This window comes from Podarcis liolepis (genome assembly GCF_965112155.1).
Source record: "Podarcis liolepis genome assembly, chromosome: 11".
NCBI classification, from domain to species: Eukaryota; Metazoa; Chordata; class Lepidosauria; order Squamata; family Lacertidae; genus Podarcis; species Podarcis liolepis.
The window spans coordinates 28545178-28571624 of record NC_139565.1 but is presented as its reverse complement, the minus strand read 5'-3'; the positions used below and the strand labels follow the sequence as shown (position 1 = coordinate 28571624).

The 26447-nt window shown below is 43.0% G+C and overlaps 1 protein-coding gene across 15 annotated transcripts in view; it reads left to right on the top strand.

The window, feature by feature from the left end:
- The first annotated feature begins 1952 nt into the window (after window positions 1-1952).
- Window positions 1953-26447, top strand: part of CAST (calpastatin) — a 58325-nt gene continuing 33830 nt past the window's right edge. For 5 of the 15 annotated variants that reach the window (XR_014516817.1, XR_014516818.1, XM_083464479.1 and 2 more), the window contains exons 1-3: window positions 1953-2312; window positions 14292-14351; window positions 18900-18971. Coding sequence is in view for 8 of the 15 variants with exons in the window: in XM_083464479.1 (XP_083320605.1) it covers window positions 2262-2312; window positions 14292-14351; window positions 18900-18971 (183 nt within the window). In the remaining 7 variants the exon portion in view is untranslated. Of the gene's footprint in view, window positions 2313-4368; window positions 5590-5809; window positions 6473-14291; window positions 14352-18899; window positions 18972-21943; window positions 22167-26447 lie in introns of those variants that run through there. The other 10 variants (XM_083464478.1, XM_083464475.1, XM_083464474.1 and 7 more) reach the window with 7 other exon arrangements.

Here is a 26447-nt window from a genome sequence, read left to right as displayed (position 1 = left end):
GACGAAGCTGCAGCTGGTGAGCCAGCACCAGTGCAGCACACAGAAACGCCTTTACCTTCCCGCTATAAAGCAGTATCTATTTATCTACTTGCACTTAGGGATGCTTTCGAACTGCTAGGTGGGCAGGAGCTGGGACCGAAAGACGGGAGCTCACCCCACCGCGGGGATTCAAACCGCTGACCATACGATCGGCAAGTCCTTGGCACTGAGGTTTTACCCACAGCGCCACCCGCCTCCCTCCCTGCTTTTCCTTAGGATGTCCCTATTTGCATCAGAGAAATGTTGGAGGATATGGAGTTATGTGAACCCCGAGCCAAGGAGAAAAGTAACTATACAAACTTCAGAAGACACAGCCCTGCATAAGGAAGTTTAATAAATGTTTAATTATGTTGCTATATATGTTGGAAGCCACCCAGGGTACGCTCCATCTGGTATGCAGGCTGAGATCCTACCTGCCCACAGACTGTTTTGCCAGAGTGGTGCATGGTCTATTTATCTCCCGCTTGGACTACTGCAATGCACTCTACGTGGGGCTACCTTTGAAGGTGACCCGGAAACTGCAATTAATCCAGAATGCGGCAGCTAGACTGGTGACTGGGAGCGGCCGCCAAGACAATATAACACAGGTCCTGAGAGATCTGCATTGGCTCCCAGTATGTTTCTGAGCACAATTCAAAGTGTTGGTGCTGACCTTTAAAGCCCTAAATGGCCTGTCCTGTATCCCTGAAGGAGCGTCTCCACCCCTATCCTTCAGCGCGGACACTGAGGTCCAGCTCCGAGGGCCTTCTGGCTGTTCCCTCATTGCGAGAAGTGAGGTTACAGGGAACCAGGCAGAGGGCCTTCTAGGTAGTGGCCGAGGGAATGCCCTCCCAGCAAATGTCAAGGCAATAAGAAACTATCTTACTTTTAAAAGATATCTGAAGGCAGCCCTGTTTAGGGAAGTTTTTAATGTTTGATGCTGCATTGTGTTTTAATATTCGGTTGGAAGCTGCTCAGAGTGGCTGGGGAAACCCAGCCAGATGGGTGGGGTATAAATAAATTATTGTTACTATTGTTGTTGTTGTTATCTCAATCAGATTGGTGGGGTATAAATAATAAAATGATGATGATGATGATGATGATGATGAAATAGAACATCCCTATTTTTATCAGAGAAATATTGGAGGGTATGCACTCCCCCATCCAGGCACCGATCAGGTCTAGACTTGTGTGCCTTCAGGAAGCAGTGGTTTCCTTTATTTGTGCAAACATATCTGGTAGGTTTTATTCTGCTGAAAAATATTAAGCTTCTGGTGGGCGAGGCACATTTTTATCTTGTTTGAACTGAGCCAAGTCTTATCATGTAGGAGGAGGACTGGCTGGGCTAGAAGTTCAACCCCCAGATGTTTTGGCTTATGATTTCAATCTTCTGGGCTCTTTGAAAGTTGCTTCACAGTTACCATTGCCCTTTTCAAGAAGTGGCCGGGGAACTTTCCTGTTCTTTTTTTTTTCTTTCCAAAAAATGTTTTTATTAAAGATTTCTTAAAATAAGTGCATTGTATCTTTTTTCAAGTTGCGTTTTCTACAGATCTGTTTCGTTTGTTGCGAGACATTAGCGTTACATACTACAGTGTTCGGTTAGGAATAAAAGGGGAGAGAATGGACAAACTAGGGAGCACCCAAATGCTCTGGCTAATACACCACCATTTACATGCCCTCTTAAACAATCCGGTAGTAAAATCAGCAGCAACTAGGCCCTCGACAACCTTCGAACTTTCCTGTTTTGAGACTGGGGCTTCGTCTTTGCGTGCCAGAAACAAACTCTCTCCAAAGTAGCAAGAAAGTGGGATCGACTTCTTCCTCGCTCAGCGCCCTGTCTGCCTGAGAGAACTGCGCTCAGTTCAAACAAGATAAAAATGTAGCCTCGCCCAGCCGGGTCAGGAGTCTCAGCTGAACGTCTTAGCCAGCGAACGAAACAAAACAAACTCGCCACCGAGTCTCTTTCGTCGAGCTTCGCTCCCCTCCCTTCTCCACAAACAACCGAAGCCGAGAGCTTTTTTTCGGTTGCTTGTTGCTAAAGCGGCGGCTGCAGGAAGAGGAGGGACCTAGCGGTGCCTGGCTTTTGGCACCACCGGGGGGGGGGGTGGCCGTCGGAAAAGCTGCTTCATAGCTGCCCGGACCCTGCCCGCTTCGCTCGCCTTCCCTCTGGCGGGAGTTGTTATTGCCTCGTCCTCGCGCCACAGAGGACGTGAGGGGGGAAACAAACCCACCCGCCTGTCAACATGTCCCAGCCGCAGAAAGGCAAGAAAACTCCCGCCAAAGAAGGCAGATCCGTAAGTAGCGGCGCGGGCGGAGAGGAAGGCGAGCGAGCGAGCGGACGGCCTGGGAGCGAGTCTGTCAGACGAAGTTCCCAGTGGTTGTTTTTATTGGTGTGGGTTTTTTTGCCGCGGGGCAAGAGGCTGAGGGAGAGAAGCGGGCTGGGGGGCGGGCTGAGGAATGTGCCCCCCGGCGCCCTGTGGGGCTGAGGCAGAAGGAAAGGAGACAAGCGAGAGCAGTGGGTGGGGCTGGGTGGGGCGAGGGCAGCGGCGCAAGTGAGGGAGCTCTGTACGCGCGCGCAAGGTTGGCGCAACCGGCCCGTTGACCCTTCAGACGCAGCCCCTGAGGGAGAGGGTAGGCCAGGGAGTCTGCCCCACACTCGCCCCCAGGAACATGGCAGTCCCGAGAGAAGGTGACAGTTCCCCTCCTTCCTAGTGGGGCGTATTTTGGAGAGGGCCGCCCACCGACAGACGGCTAACTTTCTCGCTAAGGCCCCGGGAAGAGACGCAACGCGTGTCTTATCTGCACGTCTCCACTCAGGACTAGAGGTCCGGGCAGAGCTCGGCAGAGTTGTCCCCCGCGAGGGATTGTGGGGAGGGAGACTGGCGGAGCGAGCCAGCGGTCTTACTCCCCGTCGTATCATGGCGGGTGGAGATTAAAGCTCAGGGCGCCTCCCTTAGGCTCTGGGTGTGTGAGGCTCGCTCGGTGACTAACCATTTCTGGACAAATTCCAGAGGGGGTAGCCCTTGTTCGTCTGTTGAGGCCGTGACAATGGCTGTATTGTGCCATTTTAAAAATAAATAAATAAATAAATAAATAGGAATAATTCGGTTATAGTCCCTGAAAGTTTATGCCACACCAAAATGTTAGTCTTAAAAATGGCACAAGATGTCTGGTTCTTCTCTGCAGTTGGTAAACTGAAGGGGTCAGACTTGCCCCCAGGCCCTGCTTTCTGATTTGGAAGTCTTGCCTACCTACTAATCCCAGGAGCAAGCGGGCTGCCTCTGGCTGCTCTATTGGGAGGCACTCTGTATGTGCTCAGAGGCATTTGCCGTCAGCATAATCATGTGTTCCAGGACCAAACATGGGCCCTGAAAATGTGTTGCTGGCTGTAAGCAAGCTCAGTTGGTAGAGCGTAAGACTCTTAACCTCCGGGTTGTAGGTTCGAGTCCCACGTTGGGTGAAAGAGTCCTGTATTGCAGGGAGTTGGACTAGATGATCCTTGTGGTCCCAACTCTACAAATCTATGATGGGTGATGCAAGCAGCTTTCTAGGATCCCTCCAGACTGTATGTATTTTGCATTCAAACACATTCAAGAGATTCAGACATCATAATGTGAAATTTAAGTTGTGGCAATTAAAGTAGATTGAATGTCCCCATTGTCCTAGTGCAACAAAAGTACTATTAAAAAAGAAGTTTCTGAGGTTAGGAAACTGATAAGGTACTACATTGAACTGAACTGAAATGAAATGTGTGGAATGATTAACAGGAAGAAATCCTCCACAAGCAAATCAGGATGGATGTTCATTGTCATGAAACCTCTGCACAAACAAATCAGAATGAATGCTCAATAAAAAACCTGGTATAGTCCAAGTGCCACAAAAGTTTTGTGAAAGCAGATCAGGGTGACCGTTCAATAAATAAGTGATCTGGAGGAGTCCATAGAGTGGGAGATACAGCAATCCAATTGAGACCTAAGGAGTTGGGGCAAGAGATTGTCCAGGGCATTTTCTCCAAGAAATAAGGGGAAATGATATGTCTTGGGCAATAACTGTTCACTTTCAAAACAACCAGGGAGACAAAGTTTAGAGCTGCTCCTCCTATAACCAAAGAAGGGCTGTAGCTCAGGGGTAGAACATCTGGCTTTGCATGTAGAACAGGCATAGGCCAACTCGACCCTCCAGATGTTTTGGGACTACAACTCCCATGATCCCTAGCTAACAGGACCAGTGGTCAGGGATGATGGGAATTGTAGTCCCAAAACATCTGGAGGGCCGAGTTGGCCTATGCCTGATGTAGAAGGTTCCAGGTTCAATCCCTAGGTAGCATTGGTTAAGACCCTGAAGAGGTTCTGCCAACAGTGCTGAGCTGCATGGACCAATGGTCTGAGTCAGAGCCTGCTTAGAACATTAGACCAACACGGCTACCTACCTGTAACTAGAACATTATTGTTAAGGCAAGCCTATTCAGACAAGCTGATGTTCTTCAATCTTTTTTTTAACCTTATTTTTAATTATTTTAAAACTGTTCTAATGGTCTTTAACTGTGTTTATTTATAATTTTATTATTTCTTGTAAACCACCTAGTGGCTTTATTGCAATCAAGTCGTACATAAATTCTGTTAAATAACTTTTTTTTAGAAAAATAAGCAAGGCAGCTGCTTGTGTTTCTGTAGAACAGCAGATGGCAGCCTGGGGTAGCTCAGTTCAGTGTTTAATTTGAAACCACTGTCTAAAGCCACAGCTCAGTCCCAGCCCTTCCCTGTCTGCAATAAAGCCAATCCTCAGAATTCCCTGTCTCTGCCAACTTTCCCCGGTGACCAAGTCCGCTACCGAGTTCTGCAGTTGCCAGCTGGTGTGAACAACCCTTCTCTTTCTCATAATGCCCCCTTCATTTTGTCCATATTATTAGTTGCAATTCCTCCCTTACCCCATGGGTTGGTGGGTGGAATAAAGCACTTGAGGACAATGTTGCAGTGAGGTTAAACCCAACCTACTCTAGAGTAAGTGCCCCTTCCCCCTCAAAGAGGACCTGAATGATATAAAAACCCTCCCTCCACACACAAAAAGCATTTCATTTACCTCTGATCATGGACTTAGCCAGGATTTATTGGGGGGCGGGCAGGATTTATGTTAGAGGGGACAGAACCGATCTTTCTTTAAGTATTTTTATTATTGATTTTTTATTTGATTGTTGATTTGGGGAAGGGCAGATGCCTCCCCCCCACTCCCCTGGCTACACTCATGCATCTGGCCATGTGCAGAGTGCCTTTCCTTAGTTGTGGGCTGCCAACAAGATCCCATCCAACTGGGAAGCAGACTAGAGGAAGCTCTCCCTGGTAGATGTAGGAGAAAAGGACAGAGCCATTTCCTTCCTCCTGAAAGAAATCGGTTTGGGGAGAGGAACAGGAAACGTTGGGACCTGCCTGCCCACTATGAATTAGGCCGGGGGGGGGGGCATGAAATCCTACCTCAGGCCACACCCACACTCAACATTTACAGTTCACACCATTCTTTGAAAGTGCCCATTCCCAAAATTTCGGGATCTGTAGCTTACAACTACAAACTACAGTAGTAGATAGGTAGCCGTGTTGGTCTGCCATAGTCAAAATAAAAAAATTCCTTCCAGTAGCACCTTAAAGACCAACTAAGTTAGTTCTTGGTATGAGCTTTCGTGTGCATGCACACTTCTTCAGATACCTGCATGCACACGAAAGCTCATACCAAGAACTAACTTAGTTGGTCTTTAAGGTGCTACTGGAAGGAATTTTTTTATTTTAACTACAAACTACAGTTTAACGAACTACAGTTCCTGTGATTTGGGGGTATGTGCTTCAAATGTGTGGTGTGATTTGGTCTGTTTGGCTCCCTGTACAGTACTTCTGCTTCGTTTTATTTGGCATCTGTTGCTACATTTTCTCGTGTTTAAATGTGAATAAATATCTATTATTGCGGGGAGGGGGAAGGGATGTATGGTTTGTACTTAGCCCAGGGCTCAGGCAGCACAGCCAGCACCAGGGAGGTCCCACTACAGGTTCTGTACCCTGAAGGCGAACAGAACCCGCCCTTACTCGTCACTAGCCGCAGATCTTCCCTCTCCCCCCGGAACTTATGCGCTCCAAGCCCGCTGTGGGTTAACTTTGTGCCACTGCCGCCAAACCCAAAGGAGCAGCCGCAACAGGCGCAAGCACCCCCACCCCACCGCACCCCCGCCTCGCCCTTTCTGGCTTCACCGCCTGTGGAGGGGCGGGGCCGATGGCAACAAGGACCAGGCCACGCCCCCTTCCCCCTCCGCCAACCTGCCCCGCCCTAGTAGAGGAAGCAATGCAATCCAGGCACTCGTAGCTGAGTTTGTGAGCGCGCAGTTGGTACTACTGAAGCTGAAGTTTGGAGGGATCGATCGGAGAGGAGGAAGCAGGAACCCAGGATGGCTTTTGCAAGCTGGTGGTATGCGACGGTAAATAAGAGGGATGTCCTGTGATTGTTTGCTGTGGGTTTTGTGCTGTTTCTTTTTGGTCTTCACGCTGCTGCCTGTGTATAGATCTTGTCAGGGAGTGTCAGTCATCACGGGCAATTGTGTAGATAAAGGGTGAATGGAGGGGAAAGCTCAGCTGGAGAGCTTAAGTGCACACCTATGCGCAGGTTACGCCAGGTATGCGTTTTCCCACAGAACAGGAAACTTCGCCCACTTATGGTATGCGGAGGAGAGTAGCTCGCAGGATTCCATTGCAGCACTTTTCGCTTTAAAACGTGGGGAGCTTTTGGGGCGTCACAACAGAGGGAAAGTGGAAGTGGTTCGGAAGACCTGGGGAATAAATCTTTTGTGCATGGTTTTTGGTTTTGGTTTTTTTTTTGCCTGGAATGTAATAAAGTAGACCATGGACAATTTGTTTAGTACAATACTTCCTCATGCTTGTCAAGAATGATCTGTTGGCACTCATGACATTGGATGGTTTGAGAGAATGACATATGAATCTTTTAGGAAATTATTGGTAGTTTCAGGTTTTTAATGTGTGCTGATATTGTGACAAGTCAGGCTTTAATATTCCTTCTTATTATGGAGACTAGACATACAACCCACAGCTAATTAAAATTAATGACAGATCTTCTAAGCATGCTGTCCTAAGCCCACTTACCTGAGCGTAAATGCCCTTGAATTCAGTTGGATGATGTTCTGAGTAGACATGGTTAGGATTGTAGTGGAACTTTTGGGCTGTATTATTGCAAAGTTTTATAGATCTTTTAAAAAAATCAGTTTTCTTCCCCCACCCTCAGTTAGTAATGTTTCTAATTGAAAAAGGAATTTAATTGGAAAAGGTTCATTTTTCTGATGCTAAAATGACAGTAGTAGGCTTTACTGCATTATTGGAAAAGGGTTTAGCATTTCACTTAAAAAAAAAAAGTTCCTGGCTTTAAGAGCTTTACTTTTTAATGGTATTTCTGGCTTGAGGGCACCTCCTAAAATAAATCACAACTGTTTGAAGTTTGACAGTTCCCATCACACAGGATCATCTCAAGTAAACCTGCAATTACTAAAAAAGAAAGAAACCAAAACAGCCATCCCTTCAATTTGCTGACCTTGAAAATTCTAGTGGATAGTTGTAAAATTGCAGAAAAGGGGTGGTGGTGGAATAATATACCCTGGGAGATCTGTGGGCAGAAGCAGGTAGCTACATTCATACAGTGATAGTTATCTGGATCCCAATTGACTGACAGTCTGTCAGTGTCTTGATAGAAACACAGGAGGGCCACTAGACTCAGTATAAGGAAATGTGGTGGTATAAATATTCTAAACAAATAGGTATTGCATGTAACTGGTTTTGCGCAGCTGCAGGTGAATTGTGGCCACATGTAAGAGGCTACAGTGGGGGTTGCTTAGGTTGGAGAACAAAATATGTGCCCAGCATTGGAGCCATAGTTGAGAAATAAAAGCGATTGACTGCATTACTCAACACAGATGCATTTGTAGCACAGTTCTTCCTCAGAAGTAAGACCTATTCAATTCAGTTGGGGCTTAATCCCATTTCTGGATCAAGACTGCAGCCCTAACCTCCTTTACCTGGGAGCAAGCCCCAGTGAGGACTTACTTGTGAGTAGACATGTTTAGGTTTTGATTGCAAGTCCTGCTGCTGATTAAGATAATTTGGGATAGGACTGCAGATTTAGTAACTTTATCCGATTCGTGCAAAATATTCAAATACTGATTACCACAGGGTGTTTTTAGGAGGGTTCCCATGACCCACAAGCTATATCTGGCCCATTGATTAATTTTATTTGGACTTCGGTTTCCATCTTTGGAAATGCAGAATTGGCCAGCTATCTGCTAGCCCAGTTTGTACTTTCAAATCTCTCCTCAGGTGGTAGGTTGGCCAGCCTCCCTCCTGAGAAAGGATGCATTTGAAAGCAGAGACCAGATTGGCCAACATCTGGCCCAGTTGATGCTTTGAAACATACACCAGGCAGCAACTCAGCATTGGACAGCCTCCCACCTGAAGCGAGCGTTGAAAGAAATCTCTGGCTTATAGCATGGGCGTAGCCAGGATTTTTGTTGGGGAGGGCAGGCTTTTGTTAGGGGGAGGAAAACCTCAGTTAAGTATTTTTATTGATTTTTATTTAGTGGGGGGCAGCTGCCCCTGCCCCCCTCCTTGCCTATACCGATGGCTTATAGCAGGACTGACCCACACATTCAGTTCGGAATGTACTAAGAGGATAGGAAAAAAGGATCCCCCATTGCTAGAGGGAATTGATTAGGATATGCATACTTTTAATTCAATTAATGTTAATTTTCTTTCTCAGTTCCTGTTTTATCTTAACATCTGAATCAATTAGCTGCTATTAGCAGGTGCAGATGAAAGGTAGTTGGTATTCTTAATTAGACTTGGGAATTCAAGTAGAAGCATAATGAAGCAGCTGTGGATTGTCATATACAGATTGTGCTTATGGGCATGTTGATGGTAAGAACCACCCAGGGAGTCTTTGTGCATAAAAAGAGTTGAACCCAACGCCTCTTGTTAGCTCTAAATTCTCCAGGCAGACACCTGAAGTAAACAATCATTTTTCTTGCATGTTCTGGAGTATTATTTTTTCCAGGAATGCAGTATAAACTTTGGGCTTCTAGTTTTGCAATCAATATGTCTTTAAATGAAACAGTAAGAATACACAGTCCTTTTCAAAATCACACATTATGCGTTTGTGTACAGACACACATTATGCGTTTGTGTACAGGCTTGGCAAAATGTGGCTGGCCTGCTACTGTGCCATAGACCTCCAGTCAACCTCTTTATCTCACTTCTGCCTCAGTTATGAGAAATGACATAACTTGCAAGTTTAGCATCCTGGTATATAAAACAAAGGTCTCTTGAGTCCTAACTGGCTACCAGTGATACCACTGAAAACCAAACATTGTGCTAGCAATCCACAGGTAAATCAACACTAAAGTGTCTGGCAAGGCCATCAAAGTCAGGTAATCATGGGCGCTCAAGATTGTATTAAGATCTTGTGCCTAAATCTACTTCAGCAGCATAATGTTAATTGCAGGGACTAAATGTAGGCCAATACAGGGCCATTCCTGCTGGTAGGTAGCGTAGAGTGGCTCTCTCATGTGGCTGATGCTGTGTTTGTATGTGTCACATGGCTGCCCTGCACCTTTCCCCAACTAACCTGTTGCCCTCTAGCATGGTGGAGTATGCTATCCCATTGCCAATCACATTCAAGTGCAGTTGGCACCTCTATACTGAATGAAGACACACCAATGTTGTTTTCATTGGGCAGCATCATAGTCTTGGCATGGCCCTGCTGCACATATGGTTTGTGTGTTAAACAACCAAACATACCAAAAGGGTTGTGACAGATATACACCTGGGCCATTTTGATTGGTTTTAAGTGACTTATTAAATGCAAAAGAGATAAAATGAACAAGATAAGAAGTTGTTGGGCTTCAGCTCTCATCAGTCACAGCCAGCACAGCCAGTGCTAGGGGATGATGGGAACTGGAAGTCAGCAATATTGGAAAGGCCACAGATTCTTCATCTCTCTTATAAACAGGGCAGTCAGATAGCCAACCAGTTGTGTGCTTTTATCAGCAGAGCTTCAAACTGATACCATTTGTGGATTAATACACAGCGATAATTTTCAGAATCTGGAGTATGTGATACTGCACATATGTGCTCATTCACAGCGGATGAAGCACAGCATAGCAATTTTTTATTTGCTTCCAGAAACAGGATGCAAATCTCATTGGAATAGCAAGTGTTGTCTTCCTGCATGTTTTGAAGAGGGAAGGCTGCCTAGGTGCCTTGAGTGACCTGATGGGATTTTCTCTTGTGGTTGCAACATTTCCGGCATCCTCTTGTGCAAAGTGCAAGTTACAATTATATGTATGTATCTTGTGAGCTAAGAACATATTACTGTATCTTGTATTTATAAATTGCTGTGTGTTTTATCCTGGCCAAATAGAAACATTGCATGGCTACATAATGGCAAATGTGTGCTATACCAAATGCCTCAGTATCTGAAAATTATTGCTACATACAAGTCAACAAAGGATGAAGTCAGTCATGAAAAAAGTGAAGGACTGGCATGAACAGTTGTGGTATGCACCATACTAATAGCAATGTTTCTTTGTAATCCACGAAATGATACAAAATTGCATTTTTGTGCCTTCTGTTAGTTTGCAAGCAACTTTGTAACAGCTGCACATCTAACAATACTGCTTTATTTATTTATTTATTTATTTAATAGCTCCCTTTTGATTCCTCCCTCCAAATTTTCCAATCTAACCACATTTTTATAATTTTTTTTATTTTTATTTACTGGGGCTGGAAATACAGAGAATAAAATATTTTGTTAGGATCCAGGCCAATGTTCTGTAATTAGGCTTCTATGAACAGGAAACAAATCCATCTATAGGAGTTTATGGGAGAGACATTGATTCCCTCCAGTAGCACTGCTTGCTCTGCTCCAGAGGGTCCCCCAACTCTTTGGAGCAGATTTTTAGGGGGTACAAGTGCCTGAAGGAAGCCCCCCTGCTTCCACTGGCAGGAGCATCGTGTAAGTGGAAACTCTACTTGGGATGCTCCTGTCATCAGAAGCAAATCAGATTTTGTGGAATGAGAAGGTTGTCCATGGACCCGAGTTCTGATAAAGATGTTCAGCTTTGTGGGTGAGTTAATACTTTATGTACAGTGTCAATTGACATTTGAACTTTCCTTCATCTCTTGCTGTGGGACACCTCTCTTTCAACACACCTTCAAAGTTGAGTTTGTTTTCCCATTTGGCATCTGTATTGGATTGGAAAGTTATTTTATATATGCAGTTATAGATTTTGTTGCTTTATACTGTCAAAGTTTTATGTGTAATCCCCCCCCCCAAGATGCCTCACAGGAAGTGATTTATAAATCTGTTGTTGTTGTTGTTGTTGTTGTTGTTGTTGTTGTTAACATCCCATCACCAGGGAAGTCTTCATGTGTCTGCTCCAAAGCTAATAGAAGTCAATGAGAGAAATCTTGAACATGTTCCAAATACATTTTAGCTTCTGTCTTTACGGAGGTCTGTGCCTCCCAGTTTATGAGGCTTACCTTGACTGATCAAGGAGTCAGAGCTGACAGGTGTGGCCATGAGAGAACATGCTTTTATGGCATTTCAGTCTGCTTCATTGAACGCTATTGTTCATGCTTGTGAAGAAAATTGAAAACGCTGTTCACTGGAATGTCGTGTTCAAAAGCTATCCAACTTTAGCCTCTCGAAGTTTTCTTTTGATTTGCTGTGGTTTTACAAGCTAAGAAATTACTTGTACTCCTTAGACTGTTGTTAATAGCTCTCCATTTATTTGGGTATGTTAAGAAAGTGTGGTTCTAGTTAAACATCAGGTACTACTTTTGGTACAGTAATAACATCAATAGCCAGATAAATGTTGGACTTTGGATTTGTGCCGCCGCCTTTGCATTGATTCTCCACCCAAAGAAAATACAGGTTCAAGTTTCAAAATTCTGTGACTGAATGCAGCACATTCCTATAGCTGTAGGCTGCTCTTTAGATAGAAATCTTATTTACATTGGTGGGAAAGCTGTGTTACATCTGTTACATCTGTGACAATTTATGACTCTTTAGAATTTTTATAGCTGGATCATAGTGATGTAGAATGACTGACTTAGGGCTAGTTCACACATGTATCTCCAGCACTTATTGACTGTAGCATCATGCAATGACTTGGATTTATGAATGAGCCACCACAGACTCATCACCAATAATAGACCCATCACCTAAGGTTCACTCTAAGTTTATTACTGTCCAATGGAGATAGTTCAGTTGACTCATTTAGAGGCATCAGATGATAACATATCAAGTGGTGTATATGTGAACAAGCCTCACAAAATAGTTCCTTAAATGAAAAGCTCTCTAGGGAAGCATGGTGCACTGGAAGAGGAAGTGAATATGTTTCTCACGTAAGAGCCAATGTAGCATTGTGATTATACTGTAAGACTAGTACAAGGAAGACCAAGGTTCAAATTCTGGATCAACCATGAAGCTTACTAGACAAGCTTGCCCAAAGTCAGGCAATATATTCCACTGATATAGTGAGGATAAAGCAGTAGGGAATCATATACACCGTATTGTGCTTGTTGGGTATATATGCAATAAAACAAGATGTAGGGGTATATAGATGCAGCATCAATGGATGGCATAGGTCTTGGATATACCAACTGGAATTCTTGGTTGGATGGGTTTGTGTGCGTGCAGAAGATCAAGTATGTTTATGGCATGATTTCACAAAGTTTTAAAAGTGCTAGTTCAAAAGCAAATGCAAACACCTTGTGAAATATTAATACCTAAAATAGTGTGTGTTATAGAGGCGTACACATGCTGCAAGCTATTTCCTCCTTTTAATTAGAGCATTAGGTGCTGGTTTAGCTGATTAGAGAGTTCAGCACATAATTCCTGAAATGTGTGCTTCGCAGGAAAAGCATTCATGCAAGGGGAGATACTATCTCCTGTGGGTTGAAGTCTCCATTATATGCACAGGACTGTTGAAGTGACACAATATAAAGCCCTCTGTGGTTATACGTTTTGTATTATAGAAATGCTGCATCTTATACACTGTATCCTATGTCATTCTCAGCACCAGAACAGTTACAGGCAAATACAGTGCAATTTATTTGCAAGATTGCAAATGGTGCATGTGTAAAGTGTACAGTACAGTTTTTTGTAGAACTGCAGTTTGTTGGACTGATATAGTAGATTTATTATGGTAGATTATTATGATTGTTTTTGCTGTCAGGTAGCCTCCTTATTCACATGAAGCTACATCACCAAGGATGTGCAATGGGGTAGAGCACCAGCACCTTTCGTTCAGTAGGGATGAGATGAAGAAGAGGTAAAATTGGGGGGGGGGGGGGAGATCCAAGGTTGGCAGCAGAGGCCGTTCTGGTATGCACACACCACCGGGCTGCTACCAACTTAACTCTTCTTTAATCTTGCTGCCACTGCACCTGTCCCATCCCTCTCCAGGTGAGCAAGCAGCAGTGCCACACGGTGCCTCCCCTGTGCATCACCTCTGGGTCACACAGTGGATGTGCCTGCTTAGTTAGGATGTACATTTCTTGTCAAGCTATGGGCCTGATGATTATCTTAGTGTGTGAGCTGCCTCATACAGGTTAAGAGGACCTTTCAAGTATCCTGGTCCCATGCCATATAAGTCATGAATGGGGAGCCTGAGGTTCTCCAGAAGTTGTTGGGCCTTCAACTTGCATCAGCCTCAACCTGCATGGACAGTGATCAGGGATGATGGGGAGTTGTGGCTCAACAATTTTTGGAGACATACAACTGTCATCATTCCTGATCTCTGGCCATGCAGAACTACAATTCCCCATCATCACTGATGTAAGCCTCTAGGGGTCATGACCAGTGGTTTGTGCAGTGCCTTCACACCATCCCTGCACTCCTTCCTTTTTGGCACACCATGATTGAATAATTTAAAACTAACTACAGTTTCCTGTTATTTCCCACCTAGGAGACTAGCGGTACCAGGATTTTGAGTGAATTTGGATCTTAAACAAATTAAAAACTGTATTTTCAGATCCTGACCTGTTCAAACTATAGTGATCATAGGCTTTGGATTCACATGGTATAGAAAGGGATATTTCTCTGCAAGAAATAGAAGTCCAAAGTTTTAGTGGGTGTGGAGAGAAATAGGTTTGTACTTCATGGGTCACGGCCAATATCTTGGCTGTATCATTTTTTTTGCTTTAATTTACAGTTTGTCTTTATGTTTCCTACAGCGTGGGCCTAAAAATGCAAGCGGATCACCGGGAGATAAAAAAGGAGCAGAAGCAGTGGAGGTAACTATAAAGCATTATGTTTTTATTACTAGGATTATGTTACAGTAATGACTTTTGACCAAAATTATTGTGCTAGTCAAGGCAGCTAACAAACTCAAAATGCATAAATAATTCCTATTTTCCTGTGTGCAATGACTTCTAATTGCTATTTTATAAAATGTTTACTGGTGAAGGCTCTCACCGCGTACTGTTTGCTTAGATTTCATGATTTGAAAATAGCAACAAGTAATATTGCTTTGTTTGCCATAATTTAGAAGATCAAAAGAGTGATGAAGCGCTACATAAATATTTGCAGCCCAATATCTGTAACTGAACCCAGTTGTAATTTCAATAGTGTGGGAAGGAAACATAGTGTGGGGGAGAGCGAGGAAGCTGAGAGGTACAACAGAGCAAACTGCTTTGTTTAATGATTCCTACCTAGAGCACTGTAACAGGATTCTCTCAGTTCAGAAGAGCAGCAATCTGACATTTCAGCCACACCAGCCATCATGTCACCTAAATCTCTGAGACTTCCTGACTAAATGGTGATTTGCTTGTAATGTGATCTCTTCTGCCTTTCATTAGACAGATGAGTAGATATTGTATTGCCTGAAGAACAAGGGCTGCTGTAATGCATCTCCTCTGACTTTGTCAACTCAATCCTTTCATCGTCTAAGTTTTTTTTCCAGCTTACCTGCATAAAGCAGGGTGTTGTGCTGTGTTGAATTCCGAGTTCCTGAAGACACAGAAACTGGAAATGCATGAATAACTGTTTATAGACAGTGGGTGGAATTGAATGTAGGGCTATGGCAACATTTCCGTCAGTGTAAGCATTTTAGCTTGCCGAGCAGAAATCCCATTGCACGATTGGAAGTCCTTGTGTGGACTTTTGTTGGCAGTACTCATTAGCTGAGTCCGGCGTAAATAGGTTCTATGTTTCCAGCTAAGTCATGCTCACAGTAGACCTGCAAGCCCACTAATTTCAATGGTTCTACCCAGTGTACGACTTAGGTGGATATGACTATTATGTTGGCATATCATGGATCAGCCATTGTATTGTACTTTCAAAGAAGAAAATCCTAAGAGCTTAATTATGAAAACAACTTGACACACTTGCATTTCCATTGTATTGAACATACATAAGTATAAGAAAGTTATCAAACATTACTAGGAATCATTACTGGCCCCAGTCCAGGGAGGAGAGACAACAGTAAGAGGCTACACAGCCACTGGAGACCTTCCACTCCCTGCTCTAAGTTGAGATGAGTGTTCTCGGTTAAGGAATGGGCACATTCAGCATCTTTCTAACTTAGCCATTCCTGTCTACTTTTTCTATCTCCTCATTCTGCACTGTCAAAGTGGATAATCCACTGGTAGGTGGTATGTGCACAGAGTAGCAGTAATATACATGCACTGTAGATACTTCCTTTTCTGTGTCAAGTTTGGAATGCTTTGCCTTGTACGTTGCTTACTTTCAAGGAGGAGTTGGGCACTATCTACTTGTCTGAATAACATTGGCAGTGCTATGTTTTTGCCTCCTGAAACAATCTTCCCTGCTTCATGCCAATTTTTACTCCTTGATTTGGAAACTGCACAATTTGTGGTAATGGTGGTGGGAGTAAAAGGGCAAAACAATTCTGGTTGGAACATTTCTATTCCAGGGCCCTTGCTGAAAGGCCAGCATGAGTGCTCCTATTTCAAAAGAAGTTTGAGCCCAATTCTTCTAGGAAGGTGTGCAATCATAATATTATTTCTATGCAATTTGCTATTCTCTTAAAATGTCAAACTTTGAATGAATGACTAGCATCCCAAGCTAACATTTACAGGCAGGAGTGCCAGCTTGGCTCTGAGACTGTGCGTGCCCGGGGCCGTGGGTGCCGTGCAGTGTGCATGGCCCTGGCACTGAAATTTCTGGGTGCCCAGCCTCTTCATGGGGAATTTTGTGGGTGTTTGGGCACCCAGGTCCCCAGGGAGCTGGCACCTATGTTTGCAGGGTTATGTATCCATGGCATCACTCTCAGCAGTCTCCTGAACAGGGCAACTGGTTCAGCCTGTATGTTTCACTGGCCTGGCATCTTCCCCTCATACTCCCCAAATTGGCTAAATTCTACCCCATTACTAAATTTAGGATTATGGGGAGTCTGCCCCCCCCAAATCATAACAGTATTATAGCAGTTAATATACCACCTTTCAATAGAAATTATAGAGCGGCTTGCATAAGAGATGTCTTTTTGGAGTTAGCATCTGTTGGTTATCAGATAGTTAGTTTATTTTGTTTATATCCCACCTTTTCATCCAAGGAACTGAAGGTTGCCTACATGGATCTATCTCCTCATTTAATTCCAACCGCCCTGTGTGGTAGGTTAGGTTGAGACCTTGACTGGCCCAAGGTTACCCAGCGAGCTTCATATTGTTGTGGCACCATCCATCACAGCATTAATAGACACAGTCCTCAAATTGATCATTAACTATAAGATGCTAGGAGAATGAGTGCTACATCATTTCTGTGATGCTGTTTGTAGTGTGTTAGATGTTTTTTCTGATATATGCAATCTTACAGGGAAGTCAGTGCAGCAATGAATTTTTATATATCTAAATAATTTATGTAATGCATAGTATATGGTCCAGCCAATGCTAAACACTTGTAAGCTGGGAATGACTACCTGCACTGGTTAAAGAGATCATTAATGCCTCTTTGAGGGAGTGGTGCTATCTTTACTGAAGGAGGCCATGGGTGATGTGCTGTCTACAGTCTCACTTGACCAGAGCAGCTTGGAAAACCTCCAATTCAGATTGGAAGCACAAGTCACGGACATGTGTCAGCAGTTTTTGTTACACTCTAAAACATCATCTGGGATGTTTGATGTTGTTACAGTGTTAGTATATTATTTACTATTCTTGGGAAAAGCTCCAAGCATTGCTGGGTTAAGTAGATTTCTTAAGGCTGTTTCACACTAGGTTTGGATGGAAATTGTTTGGCAGGTATTATTATTATTAATACCCCGCCCAGCTGGCTGGGTTTCCTGAGCCATTCTGGGAGGCTTACAGCATATCTAAAAACATAAAACATCAAGCATTAAAAACTTCCTGATACAGGGTTGCCTTGTTATTAATTTGATTTATTCACCCTAAGGTCCCAGGATGGGTCACAACAGTTTGAAATAGAACATTAAAAACAATTTAAAGCAACTTACAACCACAAAAATAGGGTGTGTCTTAAAAATATGCATCTTAAGGAGACTCTTCATGAGCTAGGCACCAGTGTGAATATCATGGAAATGTTTGGAGAAGGGCAGCTCTGTGTGTTAACTTGACACCCAGTGTGAAAAACCACCAGCTCAGCCTGGTCTCATTGACATGTTTGAGTTCTTGAATGAGATAGTAATTAAGTGACTCCAAGGTTTTCATGCAGGTTGGATGAGAGTGGGAGAGAAGGGTTTAAAAAAGTATTGTGACCAGAGGATAAATTGCCTACATGTGTGTCTGCAGATCTGCCTGCCTGTTTTCATATTAAGATGCTGGAACTTTGACAGAGAAGGGCAACTAATTAATTATGTTTGCATTGACTTTTTGCACCATTCTTAGTTTTCATCTTTCAATCCATCCTGTGTTATTAATATAGGAGAAAATATGTATTTATAATAAAAGGCTAAAAGCCAGGAGAAGCTCCTTGTACTTGATTGTCAAGGCAATGTCCTGTTTATAGAGACCTACTTATTTATAGAGCTGGCCCATTTGAGAACATTTCACGTGTAGTATTAACAGTGGTGGACTTTTGGTTCTCTGTGCCCCCCACCACTTGTGTTCCATTCTACGCCACCCTAAAACTGCCTCTGGTATCAACTATTATTTGCCATGATGGCAGGCATCATTTGCTGATGCAATCATTTCCCCTTTAGTTGTAAATTGGAAACCTGCTTCCAACCATGGTTTTCAATCCGTCACCAGAAGTCCCTGCCATGGTTTGCTGATTTTTTCCAATTATGACAAACCCTTGGTTAATACTGAGAAGGAAATTGAAAGGGGAAGACATAGCTCGTTCACAGTCTTGAATTGAGTCTGTGCACCAGACTCTAAGCTGACTATATGGTGAGCAGAGCACAAATTTTTGCATCCCTTCCCAGGGAAAGTATTTATCCAGGATAACAGCAGAGTTGTTATTCAGGAAGGGGCATAGCTCAGTGGTAGAGCGTCTGCTTTGCCTATAGAAGGTCCCATGTTCAATCCCTAGTATTTCCTGGTAGGACTGGGAATGTTCCCTGCCTGGAGAGTCACTGTCAGTTGGTGTAGTGATACTTAACTAGAAGGACCAATGGTCTGATTCAGTTTAAGGCAGTTTTCTATGTTCCTATTCATATTCATACTTTCACATAGTACCCAAAGATTGCTAGTGAGTGAATTAAAGTAATTGCACTTTAGTAAAATGCTGACTGCAAATCAGTACATCATCAACATGGCAAGAAAAAAAGCTCTGAAAATAGGATGCAACATCTATCTTTATTGAAGATTTTCCCTACAGCATTAGTGTTTTACTTTTAAATTAATATTTCAATTTTTTTTGTCTTGTAGAAGAAACCTGAAAGTGCTAGCCTTGCCGAATCTCCTAAAACACAAACAAGTGGGACATCTTCCATCAGTAAGGTAACTTGAGTGGTTATAGAACTGTTCGTCATATTCCTGGAAGCATGACCGGCAAATGCTTTACTAATTATCTAATCGTGAATGTTTATGCTGGTGTCATCTGTCTTTAAATTGACTGTGGGTTCTTATATTGTTGACAGATTGTTGGAAGCTGCCTTTGGAGGGTTTGAACCTAAAATGTGGCTCATTCATATTTTAAATTAATAATATAGATGAGTGGTATATCAGTCAACTGAAACTTCAATGTTGTCAGTGATTCAGCCACTTTAAGTGTGCGTTTTAAGGCTATGTGCATTGGATTCATATGAATTCCGAAGTGTAATGAAATGCCTCAGACGGATCGTCTGCCTCCCTGAGGTGAATCAGGATCTGTACAAGTCAATCCAACGATGATTTAAAAATGCTGTAGTCAAGTTACTAAAATCAGTGCCCTATTCAACAGAATGAGTAGGAGGGCCTTGTGGATATTTGGCATATCAGAGGCAAAGCAGAATCTCTGGAAGGGAGCACAGAAGCTAAAACAGTGGCCCCTGAAGTGAGTTGTGATGCCTTGACAATACAGGTGTCACCCCTCCTCCACTCCCCACAAAAGGCTGCAGACAGGCTTCTGCTGAAACCAAAAGTAATGTCTCTTAAATTTGCCATAATGATGGTGAAGCCATGGGAGAAGGGCGAGCAAACACCAGAGTGGAGATTTTCTGTCAAATTGCCCATGAAACACTAGAGAAGATTAAGCAAGTCTTTTTTCTTTTTCTTTTTTACCCCTTCCAAAACTGTAATGGCTGTCCCTGTGGGAAAATTACAAATTACAGAATGATGTCTGCCGTGAGGATTTATGCCTCTGGAAGGTGTGACCTTACCTGCAAATTTCATCAAAATTCACCCCAAAATAAAAAGGGTTTTAGACATTTCCTTAAAAAATAAATCAAAGGTATCTAGCACAAAAGTGCCTTGATCTATCTGTCTGTAACTTGGTAGGCTTTATTGACTCTGGAGGGGAAAATATGCCTGCAGATTTAATGCATGCATGTCAGAAGAAAAAAAATGGTTATAACCATTGCTGAATTTCCCAATAGCAAAGTGGCCGGAAGGTTGGGAGACAGCGTGGACTTGGACAGACCCTGAGATGAATCGGGCACCTAGAAAGTGCTTTGACGAAAGCTCCAAATCAGGGTCCAAATGAAATCATGTGGTTGACATACACCAATATTGCGTACATGTATAAAATATCTGAATGAAAACTGCAGACTTTAGTGTTAAATTTTGAGGTGCTATGATGGGTTCTGGGTATTTCACAGCACTGTGAGGAAGCTAGCATCATGTTAATCCCTTGAAAATGTCTGCATTGAGATCATGCATGCATGTGAAGCTATGTTTTACCAACTGGTTTCCAGGCACAGTTCAAAGCCTTGGTAGTACGCCTCCTCCCAGGTCTGCTTACCTGTTCACTAAACTCAAGGAGGAAGGTCATAGTGGAAGCACTGTTGGGTGGGCCAAGGAAAGTGGCTTTCTCAGTGACTGCACCAGCATTGTAGAATGGTTTGCCCAATGAGGTTCAAATGGCCTCCTCTGATTTTAATTATTGTGAGTTGACTTGGTTGGGAGGGGTTGGTGAAGCAGAGCTGCCACAATGGCATCACTGCCATTTACCTGGATGGTGTCGGGGCACGGTGGTGGCAAGTCTGGGGTTATGTGGACAAATTGGTGTCAACACCAGTTGGCACTTTCCTAATGGATGAGATTTCCAGAAGTTTAGCTGAGCCATTAATGCAGCTTGTTCAGTGTTTATCTATTTCACATATATTGTGTTATAAGAGGAAATATTTATTTTTAGAGTGGTGGCGAAATACCTGTAGGAAACTATCATATTGAATCTACTTTTTCTGTTATTTTCCACCCTGACTGCTAGCAGCTCTCCAGATTGCGGTTTTTGCCTGCTCTTCTAGCTAGGATTATTTTAAGTGGAATGTCTGGGGTGGACCACGGAAGCTTCTGCACATGACGTATGCACTCTGCAAGTGTGCTATGGTTTGTCCCCATCTATATATTATGCATATAGTAAGGAAAACCTGAAGCACTACAGCTCCTATAAGCTGATGTTCTTTTTAATTTGTTCCCTGGCTCTAACAGTTTTATGTGCAGCAGTAAAATATTGTCTGATAAAGAGAATGTTACATGTTCTATACAGTGCACACTAAAATGGCTTTATTGCTATATAGAATTCAAAAGCAACATTTTGAAAATATAGTTCTCTTCCTCTCTGTATTCTGGATTAAGAGAAGTTTCCAAACAAATTTCAATATGCAAATAATTTGTTTTTAAAAAATATTCAGAATAGTTTCAAAAGATATGTGGTACATTGTTGCTGATGTTTTCATATAACAGTGTTAACATGCTGAATATTTATTTAGAAATCAAGCTAGAGTCATATTATGAAGAGTTTCAAATATTTTTGTCCCCACATATTCTTCCTGGTGAATAAACAAGAGCAGTGAAAGGGCTGCCTTAACTGGTTTTTGTAATGCATTTATACGTTATAGAGCGGTCTTCAGGCTATATATCCCCAAACTCAGCCCTCCAGATGTTTTGAGACTACAACTCCCATCATCCCTAGCTAACAGGACCAGTGATCAGGGATAATGGGAGTTGTAGTCCCAGATATCTAGAGGGCTGAGTTTGGGGGGTGCCTGCTATATGCCTTTCCAAATTTGGTTAAACAAAATCCCCTGCCAGTAGGTTATTAGTACTCCCACTTCAAGCTTCCTTGTGCCTTTGGTAAATCAGAAAATTCAGAAGCCTCAATAAAATTTGGTACAGTAATTCAGTTTTGTCTACTGTCTTCTCTTAACTACAAGCCACATAAGTAAAACACCCGCGTTTGACTTTGGCAGCAATTCCTGTTCCATTTTGGCAAAGCTAGCTGCTGCCTGTCCCCACCTTCCTTGTGAGGATCTCTCAAGTTTATTTGAATATTCATAGAAGGCGGAGCAACTGAGCCTGCAGACTGAGTGTGTCTGCTTGTGCTGTTCGGATTGGTCGTGCCATCTTCACTGGCATGGGTTTGTTCCAGGGGCTGTGTTAAAACTGAAACCATGGCTAAAACTGATACAAACTGAAATGAAAGCAAGATTGTGATAAGGATCCGGTGCAGTCTGTTTACTTAGAGTTTGGGAAGGAACATAGCAGCTGCCTGGAGTGAGTACTGTTTTTCCGGGATGTTTTTTTTGCTACTGTCAGTACTGCGGTCTAACTGCGTTGCGTACTTCCTGCTTTCTTTTGCTTCTCCAACCCTGCAGTGCTCTTTACTGCAGAACATGAACTGCTGAATTAGTTAGTGTTGTGCTTAGTAAGTGGGCTGGAGCATTTTATTTCTGGAGTTGCAGAGTTTTACAGCTCTTACTCTTGCTTTCTAGCCCTGAGAAGAATAGGCTTTTCTGCAAGGGGCTGCTGACTATCTGGTGTGTTTTTATCAGAAAGGTTGTTGTGAAAGAAGTGACTTATAAGATCTTAGCAAAATCTCGAGAGTAAGATCTTCATGGCTATAGATCTAATGATTCATAATCTTTTTTTATTAAGAAAAAACCTGAACTGACTGTCATAAGCTCACAATGGTGTCTTACAAATTTGGTGTGTCATTGCTGACTGTCTATTCAGTGTATATTTGGAACCTGTGTAATTCAGGGTGTGGTGATCTGTACAGGATATCTCTCTCTCTGTTCAGGCATGTCCAGGTAACTATTGTCTCTTCCAACCCAAAGGTGGTGTTTACTTAATATTATATGTATATTATTCCATAACAATGAAGCTGAATGACTAAAGCTGTTGCTAAGCTAACAATAGTAGGAATATGTTTCCGCCCGACCCCCAAAATTATAAACAATTTTCCCCCTTTAATGTTTTAGAAAACAATTATTTTCAGTTATGGGGTTTGGAGTTAATTGGCTAAGTTAAACTTCAGTCCTAAGCATTCTTACCTGGGAATAGGTCCCGCTCAACTCAGTAGAATGTTGAAGCTGAAACTTTCTATATGATGTCTCTGCTCCAGGAAGTGACTTCTTCCATGACGTTGAAGGTTGAAATTGGGAGGCTTGTAATGGCAGGCTTGAGTATGCCCATTTATGTATTATGAACCAACCCCGTCCAAGCTGGGATCTAGCTTATCATGTACTCTACTAATCATTACTACCACTGCTCTTTCACTCAAATCACACCTGGCAATGTGTGTGGCAACAAGGATGGCAAGGCATCCCTTGAAATGGCATCATTTTCTGTGGTCTCTTCACAGTTTCACCACCATCTTTAGCAGTGGAAAAGCTCTCTTGTTTAAGGAAAGGCAGCAGGGAAGAAAACACACTGCTGCCATCTCTTATAATCATAGAACTGTAGAGATGGAAGGGATCCCAAGTGTCATCTAGTCCAGCCTTCTGTAATGCAGTATACCAGAAGGAATCTCCCCCCCCCCCCCATGTTCAGCCCAGACGCTGAGGCCCAGCTTCTGAGGATTTCCTCACTGCGAGAAGTGAGGTTACAAGGAACCAGGCAGAGGGCCTTCTCGGTAGTGGCCTCCCATCAGATACCAAGGAAATAAACAACTATCTGACTTTTAAAAGACATCTGAAGGCAGCCCTGTTTAGGGAAGTTGTAAATGTTTGATGCTATATCGTGTTTTTAATGTTCTGTTGGGAGCCGCCCAGATTGGCTGGGAAGGCCCAGCCAGATGGGTGGGTATAAGTAATACATTATTATTACTACTTTGTTGTTGATGATGATGCAGGAGTCTGAACTAAATCCATGACCGATGACCACCCAACTTCTGTTTAAAAACCTCCCATGAAGGAAAGCCCACAACCTCCTGAGGGAGTCCGTTCTACTGTCGAACACCTCCCACCGTCAGAAAGTACTTCCTGATGTTTAGTCAGAATCTGCCTTCTTGTAACTTGAACCCATCGGTTCAGGTCTTACCTTCTGGAGTAAGAGAAAACAAGCTTGCTCCATCTTCCATGTGACAGCCCTTTAGATATTTGAATATGGCTATCATATCTCTCTTATAAATGTTACGCCCCTGCCCTCCTTCAAAAATGACTTGTTTTAGTTTCCCCCTCATCTTCCTACACCAAGTTATGGGAAATGCCCATTTTCCTGTGAGCCAAATAGCTTCATGAAACTTGGAGGTTTTGGATATGTGCTTTTTGGATAACTAGCTCCAGAGCATGGGTAGAGGGCAAACCCAAAGTTCTTCAGTGACAATTTGGCTATTTCCTCCAGTTATCTTTGTGGTGATGACCTTGACACCACATGGTAGCTGTCATTTGCCTGAATCTTTGAGTGCATGTTGATTATGCACTTTGGGTGTTTAGCAAATAGGATTTGTTAAGGAGTTGATGGCCTGAACTGGGAACCATACTACTTTTATGCTGGGCCATAGTCCATGGTCTGTGTACCACGCTCTTGGGCCCCTCTTCAGACATAGTAGACATATTTAATCTGGGGCATTGCCCCAAAGACTGACAGGCAGTAATCCTCTGAATTGGTCAGGTTTGGTTTAAATAGTAGGAGCCTGATCTTCTCCTGCCTCTTGATCAACACAGTACAGTAATACCTTTTGCTTGCTACTCTTTAGGCTCCTACTTCCAGCTCAAGACTCTGATCTCTAGGCAGTGTTCAAAATTAGCCAGGTGCCAGGCACATTTTGCACCCGCTTTTCAACTGCTTCTAACCAAGTGAAGATGCCTGGGTGCCAGGGTGGCACCTAACATCTTCACCATCTGGTGATCATTGGATCTGGACTGTTTTCACACACCAGTACCCCATCCTGTAGAATTCTATATTTTATCTGCACAATTAGAATGAATTTCTGGAACCAAAATGGTTTTTCTGTGCAGCCTGAGCAGGAGCAGTCACCATTAAGAAAAAGAGGTCAGAATAGGCCATTATATATGTGGACTGTCCCTGGATCAAGTGATTTTTCTTCTTTAACTTCTCAAAGCTCTTAAGCAGTGGCATAGCGTGGGGGGTGCAGGAGGGGCGGCCGCACCGGGCGCAACACCTGGGGGTTAGGGTTAGGGGGCGCAAATCCACGGGTTAGGGGGCGCAAATTACTTGCCTTGCCCTGGGTGCTGACAACCCACGCTACGCCACTGCTCTTAAGCTAGCTCAAGGTTGCCATCTGAACTCACCAGATGTTTAACTGAGAATCAATCACGGTCAGTCCTCCATTTGAAAAATAAGACTTTAGAGCCATCTTGCCCAAAAATGCAACTAGACATTCCATTTTGGCACCTTCAACCTTGGCGCCTAGCTTATATATCTAAGTATATAATACTGTCTCTAGGAAGCTAAGGTAGAGAGAAACCCCCCAGGTCTAGATTCAGGTCTGACTTATGCCTGCCCTACCTATATTTTGAAGATTCACTGTGAAGCATTTTTTATTCTTTACTACAGCTATTTTAATATTCTATAGTGGTGCTCTGATTGTATCATGAAAATATCCACACTGTGGTTTTGTTCCTGCTGTGTTTTTGAAATCTGAAATTTCTCTCTCTTCCTTTTTCAGAAGAGCCAGATTTATTCAGTGCACCAGGCAGTTCACAAATCTTGTATTATAAACTGGGTGTGCCTCTGGTCAAACACGCTACAATCTCTCCCAAGTTCTGTTTAGCTATGAATCATACAGTTATTACCGGTTACCAGGCAACTCTTTTCATATTTGTTTCCAAGCCCAACATATATATTCACATGGTTCATCAGTGGCAAAACTTTGCTTGTTTATGAACTCAGTGGTAAAAAGCTTTTTATTTTTTAATGGCTGCTTGATAAATATTTGAAAGGAAAATAGCAGAGGAAACAAATAACATTCTGTAGAGTTGCGATGAAGAAAGACATCACTGCCCCATTAGATGTGTACAATGTAAATGTTATTATTGTCTCCTTGCAGTCTTTGTGACAGATTAAATTTCCCTTGGCCCACACTCTTGCCATTTCTTCCTAAGGGTTTTATTACACGTGGTGCTGAAAATCTAAATTGTGATCGTTCTCAGTTTAAATAAAAAGCTCCCTCTAGTTTCATGTTCAGTTTCAAACCTGCTCTGTTTATAGTCCAGTTGAAGAACTGATACATAATCAATATAGCTGCTGATCCCATCTAACCATCCTCCTGTGAGTCTTTACAGGTGTGTGCAAGCGTAAGAGAGATTGTTATGTAGACCACCACACACATAGAGGGGAAGGTTTATCCTTTCTCCCCCAGTCATGACTGGGATTAAAATTGTCCTCCTCCATGCTTAAGAAACCTTGGCTTAATATATTGTTCTCCCTGAGTATCTCATCTCCAGTCTAAAGAGTTTGCCATGAGCTGCTCTTCTCTTTCCTTGATTACTGCTTTGATCTCAACTCCTCACTGGCTCTTTTTTAATTTTTACTTCACACTTGCCTATGGTCCCTCTGATGTTTATTTGCTGCTCTGGAACCACAGGGCTG